Source organism: Falco cherrug, chromosome 5, assembly GCF_023634085.1.
Source record: "Falco cherrug isolate bFalChe1 chromosome 5, bFalChe1.pri, whole genome shotgun sequence".
In the NCBI taxonomy this organism is placed as follows: domain Eukaryota; kingdom Metazoa; phylum Chordata; class Aves; order Falconiformes; family Falconidae; genus Falco; species Falco cherrug.
The window spans coordinates 57,535,563-57,551,402 of record NC_073701.1 but is presented as its reverse complement, the minus strand read 5'-3'; the positions used below and the strand labels follow the sequence as shown (position 1 = coordinate 57,551,402).

Genomic DNA, 15,840 nt, shown 5'->3' with positions numbered 1-15,840 from the left:
TGTATCTATTGCTTCTCCATGCCCAGTTCAGATATTCGTGATGCTCTGTAACCTCACCTGATTGTATTTATATCTAGGAATCATTTGCCTGAGTAAATATATGCACAGACATTCCTTTTCCCACAGTAAACATGCAAATGTATGAAGATATTTTCTATTAATTACTCTGTTCACAGTTGTGTATTGAATGGTCCATATTTCTCCTGGTAATGTCTTGCCTTTAATTGTTGTTTCCAGTTCCAGCCTCTGTCCAGGAATTATTAGCACGTCATGCTTACAGCAGTCATTCCTTGTTAGTAACCTGGCAGAAAGCTCCTGGTGTAGCTGAAAGATACGACATTCTGCTCTTGAATGAGCAAGGAATCCTCCTGAGCAACAAATCAGAGCCAGCTACTGCCAAACAGCACAAATTTGAAGATTTATTGGCTGGCAAGAAGTATAAAATACAAGTTTTCACAGTCAGTGGTGGGCTCTTCAGTAAGCGAGCAGAAACTGTTGGCCGAACAGGTAATTAGAACGTAAAATCATAGAATAGTTTAGGTTGGAAAAGACCTCTAAGATCATTGAGTCCAACCATTAACCCAGGAATGCCAAGTCCACCACTAAACCATCTCAGTTTATTTATAGTTCCCTTAGATATCATTAAATACATGTCTCATCTGTATATCTTGATTCTGGAAATATCCTAGTAGGAACATATTCCAGATGTGTTTTATCTGATATGTGCTTGGTATGTGAATCTGAAATTTTTTAGCATAATAATGTGGCCATGGTTCATAGTAAGGATATTAAACCAAAGTGCTGAATGCTTTCCTCAGTCTGTTATAGAATTACCTGAGTGCTTTATTGTCATCAAGTTTTTAATTCACAGTCTCAAGGCTCTTAGCACAGGATTTGATGTGAATGCACACCTCTAAACCTAAAGCCAAGCCTTGCAGTCTTTACTCAGTTAAAGCTTCTTGTAGAAGCTAATGGAGAGTTTTGTGTGAGCACAGGCTGGAGAACCAGGCCTGCTGGGAAATACGAACATTGTATTGAAGAGACTCAGAAGCACTTGATAAATTCGTTCCCCTTGCTTCTGAAAGTTGCTGTTGACAGTACTTAGCTACTTGTGGCTTAATTGAATGTGTTCCAGCCATGGGTTGTTACTTTATTAAAAGTTCAGCTTAGTAGCTAGACACTTTGATATTTACTCTTGCATTTATCCTTCTTTTCAGTTCCAGCAGCTGTTACAAATCTGAAGGTCACAGAGAACACTCCTGACCGACTGTCCTTCAGCTGGACCACCTCGCAAGGGGAGCTTGATTCATATGACATCTTCCTATACAACCCAGACAAGTCCCTTCATGACAGGATTTCAGGAGAGCAGCACCTCCAGCAGTGTTCATTCCAGAACTTGCGGCAAGGCAGGATGTATCGAATGGTGATTGTTACCCACAGCGGAGACCTCACTAATGAGTCGTCTGTCTTTGGGAGAACAGGCAAGAACACATAAGAAAACCACCTGTCTCCTCTGTGTTGGTTATGGTGCTCGTGGGAGACACCAGTGATCTGGTCTGAGCAACTATTAGAAATATCAAAATTGGCTCTTACACAGAAAAAGAATTAAGCAAATAAGAAGGTAAATTCTGAATGATGTCTTTACAACAGAGGAAGTGAAGCAAAGACCTTTACAATAGTTCCCAGGTACTCAGGTCAGGAGAAGGATGTCCAAATACATGCTGCTTAAGCCTTAAAGGAAAACAGCTGTCTCCCACCGTAAAAGCAATATTGGTCTATGAGTGGAAAAGACAAAAAAGCAAAGCAGGTAGGGTTAATTGGTAGACAATCTACCAACGAAATAAAACTTGTTTCCCTTGGAGAGCTTTGCCTGCAGCTCTATGTTTGTTCAGCCACATGTGGGAAGCAGTTTCCTAAGCAGCTCTAGCAGCCCCAACATTGTGAAAATTTATCCTTTAGGCACCGTATAGTAACCCTGTTGTAAGACTGCCTCTGGACAGCAGTGCACTTTCTTCAGCTACCTCAGAATTGGATGTTTCCAGACACGGACCAGGAAAAAGCTGCTTAACATTTGGAAAACTATTATAAACGTTTCAGCCTCTTTTTGGGGACAGTGACAGTTCAAAATAAGAAAGGAAACTGTTGAGATATACTTCCTGATACCTCCTGGCTTTTTGGCCACCTGTGATAGCTGTCTAGTTTATTACACAGCTTTCATTAACAGGATAAGGTTCAGGTCAGCTTGGTTTTGTTGCTTCTCCTCACCCTAAGGATGTTCTACATAAAGTAATAGTCATCATCTTTTTTCAGTACCAGCCCCAGTTGTTGGCCTCAAGGCATCCAACCGAAACATGACAGACAGTCTGTGGTTCACCTGGAGTCCAGCAGCAGGAGATGTTGACTTCTATGAGCTGAATCTTTACAACCCAAATGGGTCGCAGAAAGAAACATGGCACAGGAAAGACCTGAAAGAATGGCATTTCCAGGGGCTAGTTCCAGGCAGAAAGTACACGCTGCTTGTGGTGACTCACAGTGGTGATCTGACCAACACAGCAAATGCTGAAGGAAGAACAGGTAAAAGACGCGAAAGCTTTGGGATTTTCATTTAGTCCCATGTGTCAAAATTCATACTAGTTCCCAACAGACTTACTCTGAGTGAGGATTTATTGTAAGAGTCACTGAAAGTGTAAAGATAAAGGATATTCTTAAGCATGTTAAACCATTGCAGTGGGATTTTGTTCAGCACTGGTTTTCTTTCAAAGACTCAGGAATATGTCTGTGAAAGTCACCACCATCAGCACAGATGCAGTAATTGGCTCTGTACATGGGATAATATAAAGCACTTCGTAATGCATGAAGAAATTAATGCATGTTTCATCTTACTTGTTTTTTGTAAAAATTTGTTAATAATATCTTTTTTTTTTTTTTTCCCTGTCCCCTCACCCTTTCTGTGTAGCACCCAGCCCTCCTAACACTGTATCGTTTACTGATGTTACCAACACTTCTTTATCAATCACTTGGCTGGGTCCTCCAGACTGGACAGATTATGATGATTTTGAGTTGCAGTGGCTTCCAAAAGATCACCTCACAGTATTCAATCCCTACAGCAGCAGCAAATCTAAAGTACGCATCATCTATGGCCTGCGACCAGGAAGACTCTATGAGTTCAATGTTAGAACTGTCAGTGGTGACAGCTGGAAGACATACAGTCAGTCACAGTCTGCAAGTGTGAGAACGAGTAAGTAAGATTTCCATTGCCCACTAACACTTAGCTGAAGATGCAAAACTGTTAAATCTTATCAATTCCTTTCACAGTCAGTAATTTTCATTAATAAATTCATGAATTAAAGCAATAAATTCAGCTAGATTCTAAGTTCTTTCTGTATGCAAGGTCAACTGTTTAAAGATTGAAAATGGACTGACATTTACAATCTTCACATCCAGTGTGGGGCAGTTTGGTTGCAGAGCCTAAATCAGTCAGTTTCAGGGGTAAAATTAGGCTGAACATCCACACTTCTTTGACAGTAGGATACTGAAATAATCAAAATGTTTCTGAATCATCAGACAGGAAGGATGAATGAAACCCTGCCGTACTAGATTTGAAACTGTAATCAGAGTGTTTCACTTCTCTGCGTTTCTGTCCATGTCTGTGGATCCACATCATCTCTAGCTGCCTCTAGCAACCTCAGTTAGCAGGCTGATTTGAAAAAGTGACCTGGAACTGTAAAAATAACTGAGCCTCAGCAAACCCTCATGTCACTTGGGGTAGGATTCAGCTCCAAATCGACATATGTGTTTAATAAGCTGAATAGCTCTTTAGTCTTCATTCAGCGTACTGATTAAAATGAGAGCATATCTACCTCTTTCACCTGTATTTTTTCACTTAAGTGTAGATGTCGCCAACTGAAAGTGAAATCCTATCTCTGTTATGTGTCATGCATTATAAATGGTGCTCCAGTGTTACATGGATAGAGCATACTTCTGTAGTATGTTTTAGTAATATGGGCCCACCACATGCTACCCAGGAAACCAGATCAATCATGAGATGACAGATACTGTTGACCACATGTAACTTCCAAATAAGTTGTAACAGTTCTAGAAATCCATTGCTGTGCATTGTTGTTTTTGTTAAGACTTCAGCAAGTAGTTTTGTTTGTTTTCATGATTAATTACCGAAGCTTCACAGCCCTGCTGAAGCTGATGTCACTATCAGGTGGGTAAAATGAGTTAGACAGCGTTGCCTAATAATCAGGCAGCGCACACTTGCAGGAGAAGTGGGAATTCTGGCTCCCAGCCAGATGCAGAATCTAGGGGCTGTAGGGTGAGCAGAGTGTGTGATGCCTGTCCCTTTTCCCACTGAGCTTCAACTTCTCAACGTTCCTCTAGAACCAGACAAGATACAAAGTCTTCATTGTCGGCCCCAGACCTCTACTGCCATTGCATGTTCCTGGACTCCTCCTGATTCTGACTTTGATGGGTATAGCGTCGAATGCAAAAAAATGGACACTCGCGAAGTGGAATTTTCTAAAAGGATAGAAAAAGACAAATCACTGCTTAATATCATGACACTCGTTCCCCACAAGCGATACCTGGTGTCCATCAAGGTGCATTCTGCAGACATGACGAGTGAAGTAGTTGAAGACAGCACCATCACAATGATTGACCGTAAGTGGAATACAGAGTTGCTGCAAAGGGAGGCAGTAAGCAGCAATAAGCAATTGCTTGTGTTGGTTAGACAGCAAAAGGAGTTCTGAACTCCACAGTTGCCAATGTGTGGCACTCATAATCTGGTGGCCAAAAGAGTGAACCTGTCCTTTGGTCCCTGTTGTGACACACAATGCAGGATCTTAACTATATTGCCTCTCGTTACTTTGCCAGCTTATTTGGCTCATTCATGAAGTATGGCCTGAGAATCATGAAAAATTATCCTGTCACTCTGATATTCAGCACCAAAGATGCCCTCATCATCACACACCTTTAATTGTCTTCAAGGTTGCTGCTTGGCTTCCTGTGCCTGCCTCTTTTCCCTCACAGATGGTAGCCATCCTCAGCACAAATATCCATCAGTAAGGACATTGGGTTGTGGTACTGTATCCTCTTTGCACTCTCTGTACACTTTTCTGAGGTGCTACCTGACCAAATCACCTGTAAGAGTTATGCTTGAGAGAGGATCACAGATTCTGTAGCATGTGCTTTGAAACAGCTTGTTCCGTTTCTCCACCCAAAGGCTGCTGGATAGAGGGTAGGAGTAGCATCTGCTGGTGCCTCTGCACTGCCAGGCATCACCATGGTTAACAGCCTGGCATTGCTGTCCCTAGAGCTGCTCCAGTTTGTCCAGCACTGCTGGATCAGTGGTGCAGCCCAACACAGAGACCGGAACCATTCCAGGGCTAAACTTCTCAAAAATGGCAGGATGGCCAGGAGGCCTGTATTCAGGGATGCCTCTATGGCTGCTTATAAAAAGCCACATTTGTGTGAAATGCTAGATCATAAAAATTATATTTGGTTTGGAAGATAGTGAGCTAAGCTGCAGAGTTCAGTCATTAATGCACCTTCTCCCTGCCCCCATCAATTGCCTTTTAATTGCAACCATGTCATCTCCTTCCTCTACCACAAAGGATGCTACAAATTCAGATGTAGTAAGAGCTAGCTACTCGTGCCACAAGAAGTGAGACTGAGTCCTATTTGAAGGTTAGCTGTTTCACATTTGTTCTTACTGGTTTTGAACTCTGCTGCTCTCTCTGGCTCTGGTTAACACTGGGGGCCCTACCTCAAGGGAACAGAAAAAGTTGCAGCTAGGCTTTGTGGATCTAAGAGGTTCAGCTAAACAACATATAAATGTGTGAATTATTGGTTCTTTTTGCATAATCTAAAACCTTTGAAGTTTAGCCACCTGCTTACTATGTTTCCCATACATGCAATAATAGTTTCAATAATACTGACTTAAAAGATTCAGCGATGTAGATTAAAATCCCCACTTTTGCTGCACTGGTCCTCTGAAGGTTTTTCTGTATGTACTTTGCTTTCCAGTGTACTTCTGCTGTGTCACTGTTCAAGGTATAGCTTTCTATCATATGAAGAATATTTCCTATGGAAATTCTGCAGTCAGTCTGGAAAGTGGTACTCTAGTTGAATGCTGTGTCTGGCTGACTCAGAGCTGTTCCTCTGGAAAAGGAAGCAGAAATTTACATTCTTAAAATAGGTAACTTTCTGTAGTGAGTGTGCTAAGTGACCTCCAATTACCTGGCTTAAACTTGTGTCATTTTTAGCAGCTACAATTTCTGATTTCATAGATTTAGCAAGACTTTAATGCGTTTCAGTGTGGGCTTCTGCAGGAGTTCCTACTGAGAAGCTGCCACTGTTATTATGGTTAACTCGGTGCTGGCTTGTTTCATGCTTTGGCAGTTTCCCTGGGGGAGGTGAAGACACTTTCTTGACTGCAAAGAGAATAGAATCAGAGACTTGGTCCAGTCAGCTGAGCTTTATTATGAATTGCATTTCCCTTTCTAGGTCTAGCTTACAGCAAATACAGAGATAATGCTTTCTCTCTCTTTTCATTTATTTTTTTTTTTTTTTTTAATTACTCAGGTCCCCCTCAGCCACCTCCAGACATACGAGTGAACAAAAAGGAGGTCCTGATTACCAAATCCTCCATCAACTTTACTTTTAACTGCAGCTGGTTTAGTGATACTAATGGAGCTGTGAAGTACTTTACTGTGGTTGTTAGAGAGGCTGATGGTAAGTGTCGTCATGTAACACCATTCTCTCTATAGGAGTTACATGGGGAGGTACGCTGCTGTCACTACACATCAAAGGAGGTTCTTCTCATCTAGCGGCTGAGTTTCGTAGATGTTTTGGATCTATACCTGTTCCCTAGCCTGGGGACTTAGGAACTCAGTCTTCTCCTCAGAAAGTCAGTAGAAATTGCAGAGCTCAGCCAGAAGCAGCAGTTAGCTTCTGTACTCTAGGTTATGCTGTCATGCATGTTCAGGAAATTTCCACAGTAGGAGACATGTTGTATGCCATTGGAAGTGAACACAGAAGAAACTTCCTTGCTGTGCACAGATCTCAAAAGGCAGTTTAAATGTTTGCTGGGAACACTAAGGCAGCATTTTTGGAGAGCCTCAGTAAGCTATGCTGAGAAGGCAAAGGTAGCATCTCCCAGGTGGTGGCTGCTTACTGAAGAAAATGACTTTGTGCAGCACCGTAAAACAGAACAGAAATTGCCCTTGCAGCATGCATGTAAACCTCCCTTTCTGCAGTTGACCTATATGGGACAAAACAGATGGATGTCTCAATTAATACCTTGGTTTTGGAAGTGGCTCCATTTACTGGCATGCCAGGATGTATTTTGTGACCCTTGAGAAAGTTTCTTAATCTCTCTGTCCATCAGCCCTTAGGAAAAAAAGCAGAGATAGTATTTCCACTATTTACTCTGTCGTATTTGTGCAGACTATGAAGCTGTTTGAGAAAGGGACTATTCATTGCCGTGGCTTTGCCTACCTGAGTCTTTTACACAGTATGGTGAGTTTCCATTCAGGGAACTCCTGTCATTTCCTATTGCAGCTTTTCTCTCTATACAGTAGACTTGTCAGTGTATGGATTTTTTTTACTTGCTTTTTTGAAATAGCTGGTGCTAGGATCCAGGAATCTGGATCACAGATTGCCACCAACAGCACTAACAGGAAAAAAAGTCATAGCACTGAATTCAACCTGTGCACGGCTATTGCATGTATCCATGTATTCCAGATACATGCAATGTATGTTGAGGTCTTTTGAGGTGTTGTCTTCCTGTCTGAAGTTCCCCAGAAAAATAATAGTAAGCTTGGTACTAGAAACAGGGTACCCTAACCACTGTAGCTTCGTATTCGCAAGGTAGCCTGTGCAGCCTCCAAGAAATGCTATAAAGCTGGATAAGAATATGTCTGTCAACAGCTTGAGCCTATAAACTGCATCACATTAATGGCTGCAGTACATAAACCTTCTGTCTTTATTTGCACATGATGTAGGTAGTGAAGGACCAAAGCCTGATGAGCAGCACCCATTACCTTCCTACCTGGAGTACAAACAGAACGACTCTATACGCATCTACCAGACAAACTATTTTGCCAGTAGATGTGCTGAAAACCCTGACAGTGACTATAAAAGCTTTGACATTAAGCTTGGAGGAGAAATGGAAAATCTGGGTGGAAGGTGTGATCCAGATCAGCAAAAATTCTGCGATGGACCTCTAAAGCCTCGGACTGCTTATAGGTTAGATTTATGTTGGTAGCTGTCCTCTGTCACGTTATTAGGCATAGTGCTGTCTGAATGTCTGATACACTTGACCTTCTGTAGATTAATAACTGTTGTTCATAGAGGAACTGTTGTACGATGTTCTTCGTGTTTCACTCTGAATTTATAAAAGCTTTATACATGCCCCCATTCCATAGTCTTTCACTAGCATGGGAATGAACAATTAATTTTACACAAAACTCTTTGCAGTGAATAGGTGTATGTATTTCCCTCAACTTGATGGGGAGCTCTATAGCTGCTAATTCTTTCTTTGGAAAGACTTAAGACGATCAGCTAAGTCAGAAGGGTACTTAACAGAGGGCAAGGATGCTTCACTCTGGTACCAGTACCCCATGCCAGTCCTTTGGAACAAGCTAGAAAAACCTGGAGGTTATGCTAACCTGTGGCACCATCCCCTGGCTCCAGAGCTAGGTCTGGGTTAGCTGTAGGGTGTAGAAGAGGACAACTGCCAAGACCAAGCTCAGCAGTTATGCAGTCTGTGAGGCCAAACCTGAGCTCTAGTGCAGCTCAGTCACAGCCCTCCCGCGGGCAAACGCTCTCCCAAGAGATCTGCAAGCTGCTCGCCAAACAGCCACATGGACAGAAGGGTGCCAGGCAGTGCACATGATGCCTCTCAACTGCTTCACTATCATTGAGACAGTGCTGCTGTACCACCGTCTGTTCTCATTAGGGCCCATTTCCCCAAAATTCAGCCTGGGAAATACGCACGTTACCAAGAGGACTAACATTCTCCGACAGCACAGCCCCACCCAGCCAGGCAAAGGGAAAACGTGTCCTACGCTACCGACAGGCATTTCTGAGTCCTCTCCCCACTGCAGCTTCTGCTGGTCCTGCCTTCAGGCACTGTCAGGCTGTGTGTGCCAGCAGCCAGAGATGCATCTGTTTCCCCTGCCAGGGTGCCTCAGAGCCTTCCACCTGCACTAGCTGTATTCTCCCAACTAAAGCAAATAACTCAGGTGCCTGCATTAAGAACTGCCTGTGGTCAGTAGAAAGGCTTTAGTTTTCTCTAAGGGGCAAATGAATTCTTACTTTGCTGCTGTTGGTTCTGAACATCTGATGAGCTCTAACTATAATGGTACTGTTTTTTTAGGATCAGCATACGGGCTTTTACCCAGCTCTTCAGTGAAGACCCAAAGGAACTCCCTAAACCACTCTTTGCAGACACCTTCTTCTCTTTACCGATCACTACAGAAGCAGGTTAGTTTCAGGCTGGTTTTTCAGTGACTGTAGCATGTGATTATATATTGTGCCTCAGAACACTGGTGTCTATAACTATTTGGAAGGAGTGGAACAAAACCCGATTGTTTTGCGTGTACTGAAGGCGGCTCTGAAACGAGGCTGGAGCCATGGCTTATCCAGCCTTAGTTTGAAAATTCAGAGGACTGCTTGATGGAACTGCTGACGGTAGAAGAAAGGGTGAATGCTCAGTGAAGCTATCACCAAGAAAGCTTCGAAGTGCAAGAGAACCAAACTCCTCTACAATGGAGCTGTGTTTTACTGTAGTTGGGAGTGAAAGATTTTGTGTAATATCTGGAAAAAATAAGGACAGAACATCAAGGCTAGGTTTTAGCTGAGTGTTTCAGTGCCGAAATTTCCTTGTATTTAACCATTTTCCTAGCTGATAATAACATTTTCATAGCTGATGATAGCATAACCCCTGAAAGTTATTGATTCTTCATGTCTTTTCCTCAAGATACATAAATACACTGTTCTGTTTCTAGAGCCTCTGTTTGGAGTTATTGAAGGTGTGAGTGCTGGCTTGTTTCTGATTGTGATGTTGGTGGCTGTTACTGCTTTATTTGTCTGCAGACAAAAAGTGAGGTAAGTTGAGTCCCTATATCAGTCTCTGTTATTGAAGTCAGGTCAAATTGTATTCATTTAAGCAATACAACATTTAAAATGTAACTGTAAAACTGAAGGAATGCACTGGACTATTCAACAGAAAATTAATGTCCTCCAACATCTGTACAAAGTACAGAACTAATGACTCGCATATTAGACATCTATATATTCTTGATTTAAATACCTACTGATGTTAGTCAGAATTCTCTCATAGAGGGACCTTGTAACTTCTGGTTTTCAGTAGAGTCTGAATATTTCTGAAAAACTGGTTTATCATTCAAATAGAATGCCTTTTGTCAAAAAATAAATGTTTCAATTTCATTTGGATTGTTGATGGAAAGCTCTTGAAACGGTTCATTTAGGCTTTATAACTTCAGTTCAAAAATCTTTAAGTTGTGGCATTACCTTAGTGTCCAAAAGATTAGTTCAAACTTTACTTCTCATTTTTTTGTCAATTATAGTTGTATTATTCACTTTATAGATGAATCTTAAATAGTAAATTTTAAATATGCTTTTAAAAAGTTAAATACTTTATCTCAACTTTGTTAAAAGCTTTATCAATTTAAACCATTTTGCATGACTGAGATATGATATTATTGTTGTGAAATTCCATGTAATTTCTGAAATTTAAAAAAATCGATATTTACAACCTTTACAAGGGTAACTTTGAAAATCTGAAATTCCATTCTTTTACTGATACAAGATTAGATCTATTTTGTTGTGAATTTGCTTTTCGGATACCAGAATTTCACATTGAAAAAAACCTGTCATACATAGCTTTTAGCCAGAATGGATTTAACCTTTAGCAATGCTGTTCTTAGACTCTGTGAAGAAATTTGGTGTATTCCTCTATATGCCATCCAAAAAAAAAAGAGGCATAAATCATTAGCAATAGTAAATAAAGTCTGCTTTTGCATGTATAGACTTGGGCACTCCTAACCATCTCAGTGCATAGTGTCATATAGAGCAAGAATAGAGTGCAGGTTGATGTGTTTTCCACCTGCACATCTCATTGCATTGTTTTAGTGTAGATAAACTTCAGATAGTGTGGTTTCATGTTGTGAGTTATATAGCCAGCAGGACTGCAAGTATACTGGTATGGTTTTCCGACATCATACATAAAGAGAAAGTGTTCTCTGAGGGAGGTGTGTTGAAGGAGGAGATGGCAGTGAAAGGAAGAAGGGCAACACTAACTGTATGAAGTCAGTACCACTTCTGTGGCTTTCCCAAAGCCTACTGTGGCACTGCCACTTACCCCTGCTATGAACCTAGGCATCTCGTAGAGGCCTGGTCTGAAGGGGGTATGTGCTGGTATCTGCATACCTTTTACAGCTTTGAAAATCTACCTACATGTTCCTCTCTGCATGTAGAGAATCAACTGATTTAGGGACGGTCTTTGCATAGGACACTCTCCTTAGTGATAGGTTGGGCTGTGAGTGTTTCAGAGCAAGAATTCTTATTTCCTATGCACATGCATACACTCCAGATCACTATTACCAAACTAAAATACAAGAAAACTCTGTGCCACAGCTAAAAGCAATGTCACATGATCAGAGCCACAAATCAAACCAGACTTTCTTAAATTCCTTTTTTCCAACTTACCAACTTTTTTCAAACATAAACTGTGTTATTGGCAGCCCTTACCAGTATTAGAGCGTAATGATAAAACAGAATACCTTCCTTTTTATTCCAGCAGTGGCCACGAGAGACCTACAGCAAGGCTGAGCATTCGCAGGGACAGGCCACTGTCAGTCCATCTGAACCTGGGGCAGAAAGGGTAACATCAAAAGTTTTGTTTCTAAGAGCAATATTTTAACATGACAGTATGGATGGACAGTGCCATCTGGTCACTCACTGATGAAGTGTTTCTTTTTCTTTTGAAATCATTTCTAGGAACCGGAAAACTTCCAGGTAAAAAGAAAAAAATTAATACCTAAACAAGCTTCTTGATAACCAAGTAACTCATGACTCTGATTCATCCTGTGATTTTCTTCTTCCTGTTGAATATTTTAGTCCAATCAAAGTCAGTCATTTTGAAGCACACTTCACCAAACTTCAAGCAGACTCCAACTACCTCCTGTCCAAGGAGTATGAGGTGGGATCTTAATCTAGGCAAAGGACTTATTTTATGAAGGGGCGGGATGGCTGAATTAATGGGTTAACACAACAGAAAGACCTGCATTTGTTTGTCTTATTCACACAAATCCAAGTAAGTTTGAACTCCACTTGTGCTGGTACAGAACCCAGCTCTTCATTTAGCATAGCATCTTCTGGTTGGCTGCCTCTGCCCGATACCTATCTGACTAAGGGCAGGAGCATTCATTTGTGTGGCATATCTGTGTGATAAAGCATGGAAAGCACCTGCCAGCCATGTGCTTGCTTTAAAACAATATGGTCAGCTATTTAATTTCAGTTTGTTTTTTTTAAAAAAACACCCATTCTCTGTCCATGGCCTTTGAAAGCAGATAAGCACTATGTCCCCCTGTGTTGTCACGTCCTTTAATTATTTTCACCTCACATTTTATTTCTACTTTTTTTCGCAGGACTTGAAAGATGTGGGTCGAAACCAGACATGTGACATAGCACTTCTGCCAGAGAACAGAGGGAAAAATCGATACAATAATATATTGCCCTGTGAGTTTTAGGTTTCGTTGTGTAATATTACATCACACCAGCTATTTTTCACTTTTTTCAGCAACCCTAGTGGAAAAGAGAGTGCAGCCAATCCCTTCCCTCCTTCCTGTCAGAGATGAAATACCTCTGCCAGCTCAGGTTCTGGTGCTTGGAGGCAGATGATATATGGCCCTGAATGGCTTCACAAAGGCCAGTAATTTCATTTCGCACTAGAGATGTAATGACTAGCATTCAGTTTACAGAGAAGAAGCTCCAGCTATTAGGGGCATTCAGTCACTGCTGATAACAAGGATAGTAGAAATAACATTAGGATTGTTTACATACAGGGTATCATCCATTCAGTGCTTTTTGACAGTCTTGTCAAATCTTTCTTCTTCAGAGGACACAAAAAACCTACCATACAGGTAGAGCTAGTGTGGTTCTGCATGGTAAGACACACTTGTGAAGTCAGCCCTGTTCTCCTGAGGCAAATCTGACATTGAGAGTTCCCCCCTTTAATCTCCTATCTAGCAGTTTTGGAGCTAACACGTGCTGTGCATCAGGGAGGAACACCACATGTCTTGCTGCTCCACATGCTGCCTTGCTGCTGGATGTGGTATGTGCTTGGAACACAGCCTCACAGCATCTCCCGTGTTCTGCCTGCCATGCCGTGCTGGGGAGCATGCCTGCTATGTACAAGAAACAGCACCTGACGGAGATCCAGCGTGGAATTCAGTGACCTAGTAGCTTAGAGGCTCTGTACCTCTCTACAGAGGGTTCTCTACCTAGGGAAGACGTTTGGCCTGCTTACACATTAGCTCCCGAGCTGTGCAGACCACTGAAGCACTACTGCTCTTTCAGGGCAGCACTGGGTACTGCTCTCCAGTACAGCACACTGCTGTCAGGATCAAAGGATAATGCTGTTGTGGCTCCTTCGTTGCCATAACAAATCCTATGCAACTCAGCAGAGGAATTTTGGGATATTCACTGCTTCCTTCTTACCCATCCGTCTCCTAGTCTTTGGAACGTGCTACAACACTCATGGATGAGAGAGGCAGTACAAATTTAAAGTTATTCCTCTAAATTAGCCCTCCATATAAAATCCTTGTAATAATGCTGCCAGTCCTTTTGCAAATGCATTTCTGTAAATGGGAGAGAGACTGAAAATCAAGACATAGCCATAAGCCTCTTGTAATCAATTTCTTTCTAGATGATACATCAAGAGTGAAGCTTTCCAATGTGGATGATGACCCTTGCTCAGACTACATTAATGCAAGCTACATACCAGTAAGTGACTCAAGGATAGTATTTTACAGTCCTCCCTCCAGTGGTAATTTGTCCTTCATCTAAAACTAAATATAAAGCAGGATGCTTAAGGCTCCCTTCCCCCTTCATTTATTCACTTGAGCTAAAAGTCTTAAGAACTTATTTTGTGGGTGTGCTGAAAGGTTGTGTCTCACTGCCATTAAGTTAACTGTGAGTGATTTACCCAGCATTTAAGGATGATTTCTTGGATTGCTGTAGTTATGTAAGATAGCAGGTCTGATTGGCCAAGGACACATTCGTAAAGGTCACTGGCTTTATACAGTGTCCACAACAACCATAGCTTTCACTGCAGGTGGCATCCTCATTGTGGAGCTGTAGCTCATCCTGACAGTGTTGGCACCTTGCAGCATGGCGGAGCTGGCTGAGATTAAAATGATACCATTTGCCAGAGAGTTGTGATTGATAACAGCGGTGGCTTTAGCAATCCAGATTTCAAGCCAGAGCTCAGCTAATTTATTGAAAACAGTAAATAAAACAAAACCCCCTGGTAGTTCCAAAATTGCTTGAGACTGTGCTGAACACAATAGAACAATGAAAAGCTTTAACTGCCACAAAAGGAACAGTATTTAGATACAAGGCCACAGTCTCTTCCTTCTCTCTGCTCCAACCAGCCTTCTGCTTCCAGGTCCAACACAACAGCTTCACTCTCAAAACTGTTGTCCCAGCAAGGGCACTGTTGCTGCAGAGCCCTGGCTGTAACCCCGTGGCTTGTTCAGTTGCTAGAAATTCTTTTTTTCTGCCTTTATGGAAACTAATGGAGTCCTCTTTACTTGCAGGGCAATAATTTCCGCAGGGAATACATAGCAACTCAGGGCCCTTTGCCTGGCACCAAAGATGAGTTCTGGAAGATGGCTTGGGAGCAAAATGTTCACAATGTTGTCATGGTAACCCAGTGTGTTGAGAAGGGCCGGGTGAGCAGTGACTCTTCTTTATTATTAATGACTGTTCTAACATCTGTTAAAAGTTCACGCTTATTGTTTGCATCACACTAATGCCAAAGGCCTCAGTCAAGGAGATGTACAGTAAGAGATAAGAGGTATAATCTAAAGACTGTAGACAGATTAAGACTGTGAAGTGAGGATGCAGTGACGACCATCCCAAGATTATGCGACACATCAAGGCTAGAGTTATGAGCAGAGCTCAGTGCTTCTGGTCTTTAATCCGGGACTTGGCTCACTATTACTAATATTATCCCCTTAAGCATGCAGAAAGGACAACCACCAGCAAAAAATGTGTTTATCACATCAACGACTACTTTAAGCTCTAGAGAGCAAATGCTGATCATTAAAGACATGGAATTCTCTCTGATACATAAGCCCCAATGTTGTAAGCAAAGAGATCACTCACACACTTAACAGTCTTACTGAGTGCAAGTGTAGGTAGGTTATTTAGCTGTTTCAGCAATCTAGCTCCCCATGTATGACCACATCCTGCACCCGTTGTAAGACAGGGACCAGATCTGTACAAAGGTTAAAGAGATGAAGTAGCGATCATCTAGTGGCACATATGGCGATGTTTCCTTTCGGTTTACCGTTGTTTCTTGAGGAGATGGCAAAAGCAAATGCAGGACAGGATGCCTCCTGTCTCCTTCTGCACCTCACTGGCTCTAAGTGGGACCCACTGTCATGTCTCAGCAAGAGGTGGGCAAGAGGGCACTGGAAGGCTAGCTCTCATCCAAGCAGATGTGTGAGAAGAGTAGGTGCAGAAAATATGGCATCATGAAGAGGGCATCAGTGAAGTGCTTCCCTGTAGAAGAATGGCTGC

At 42.0% G+C, this 15,840-nt stretch overlaps 1 protein-coding gene across 4 annotated transcripts in view; it reads left to right on the top strand.

Annotated features, from left to right (window-relative positions):
• PTPRB (protein tyrosine phosphatase receptor type B) overlaps positions 1–15,840 on the top strand; it is a 69,086-nt gene that overhangs the window by 39,548 nt on the left and 13,698 nt on the right. For 2 of the 4 annotated variants that reach the window (XM_055710983.1, XM_055710987.1), the window contains 15 exons: positions 238–507; positions 1,218–1,481; positions 2,311–2,574; positions 2,957–3,238; positions 4,387–4,665; positions 6,589–6,738; positions 8,010–8,253; positions 9,386–9,492; positions 10,017–10,116; positions 11,831–11,914; positions 12,031–12,048; positions 12,151–12,232; positions 12,681–12,771; positions 13,961–14,037; positions 14,853–14,987. In XM_055710983.1, coding sequence (XP_055566958.1) covers positions 238–507; positions 1,218–1,481; positions 2,311–2,574; positions 2,957–3,238; positions 4,387–4,665; positions 6,589–6,738; positions 8,010–8,253; positions 9,386–9,492; positions 10,017–10,116; positions 11,831–11,914; positions 12,031–12,048; positions 12,151–12,232; positions 12,681–12,771; positions 13,961–14,037; positions 14,853–14,987 — 2,447 coding nt within the window. The remainder of the gene's footprint in view (positions 1–237; positions 508–1,217; positions 1,482–2,310; positions 2,575–2,956; positions 3,239–4,386; positions 4,666–6,588; positions 6,739–8,009; positions 8,254–9,385; positions 9,493–10,016; positions 10,117–11,830; positions 11,915–12,030; positions 12,049–12,150; positions 12,233–12,680; positions 12,772–13,960; positions 14,038–14,852; positions 14,988–15,840) is intronic. The other 2 variants (XM_055710984.1, XM_055710985.1) reach the window with 2 other exon arrangements.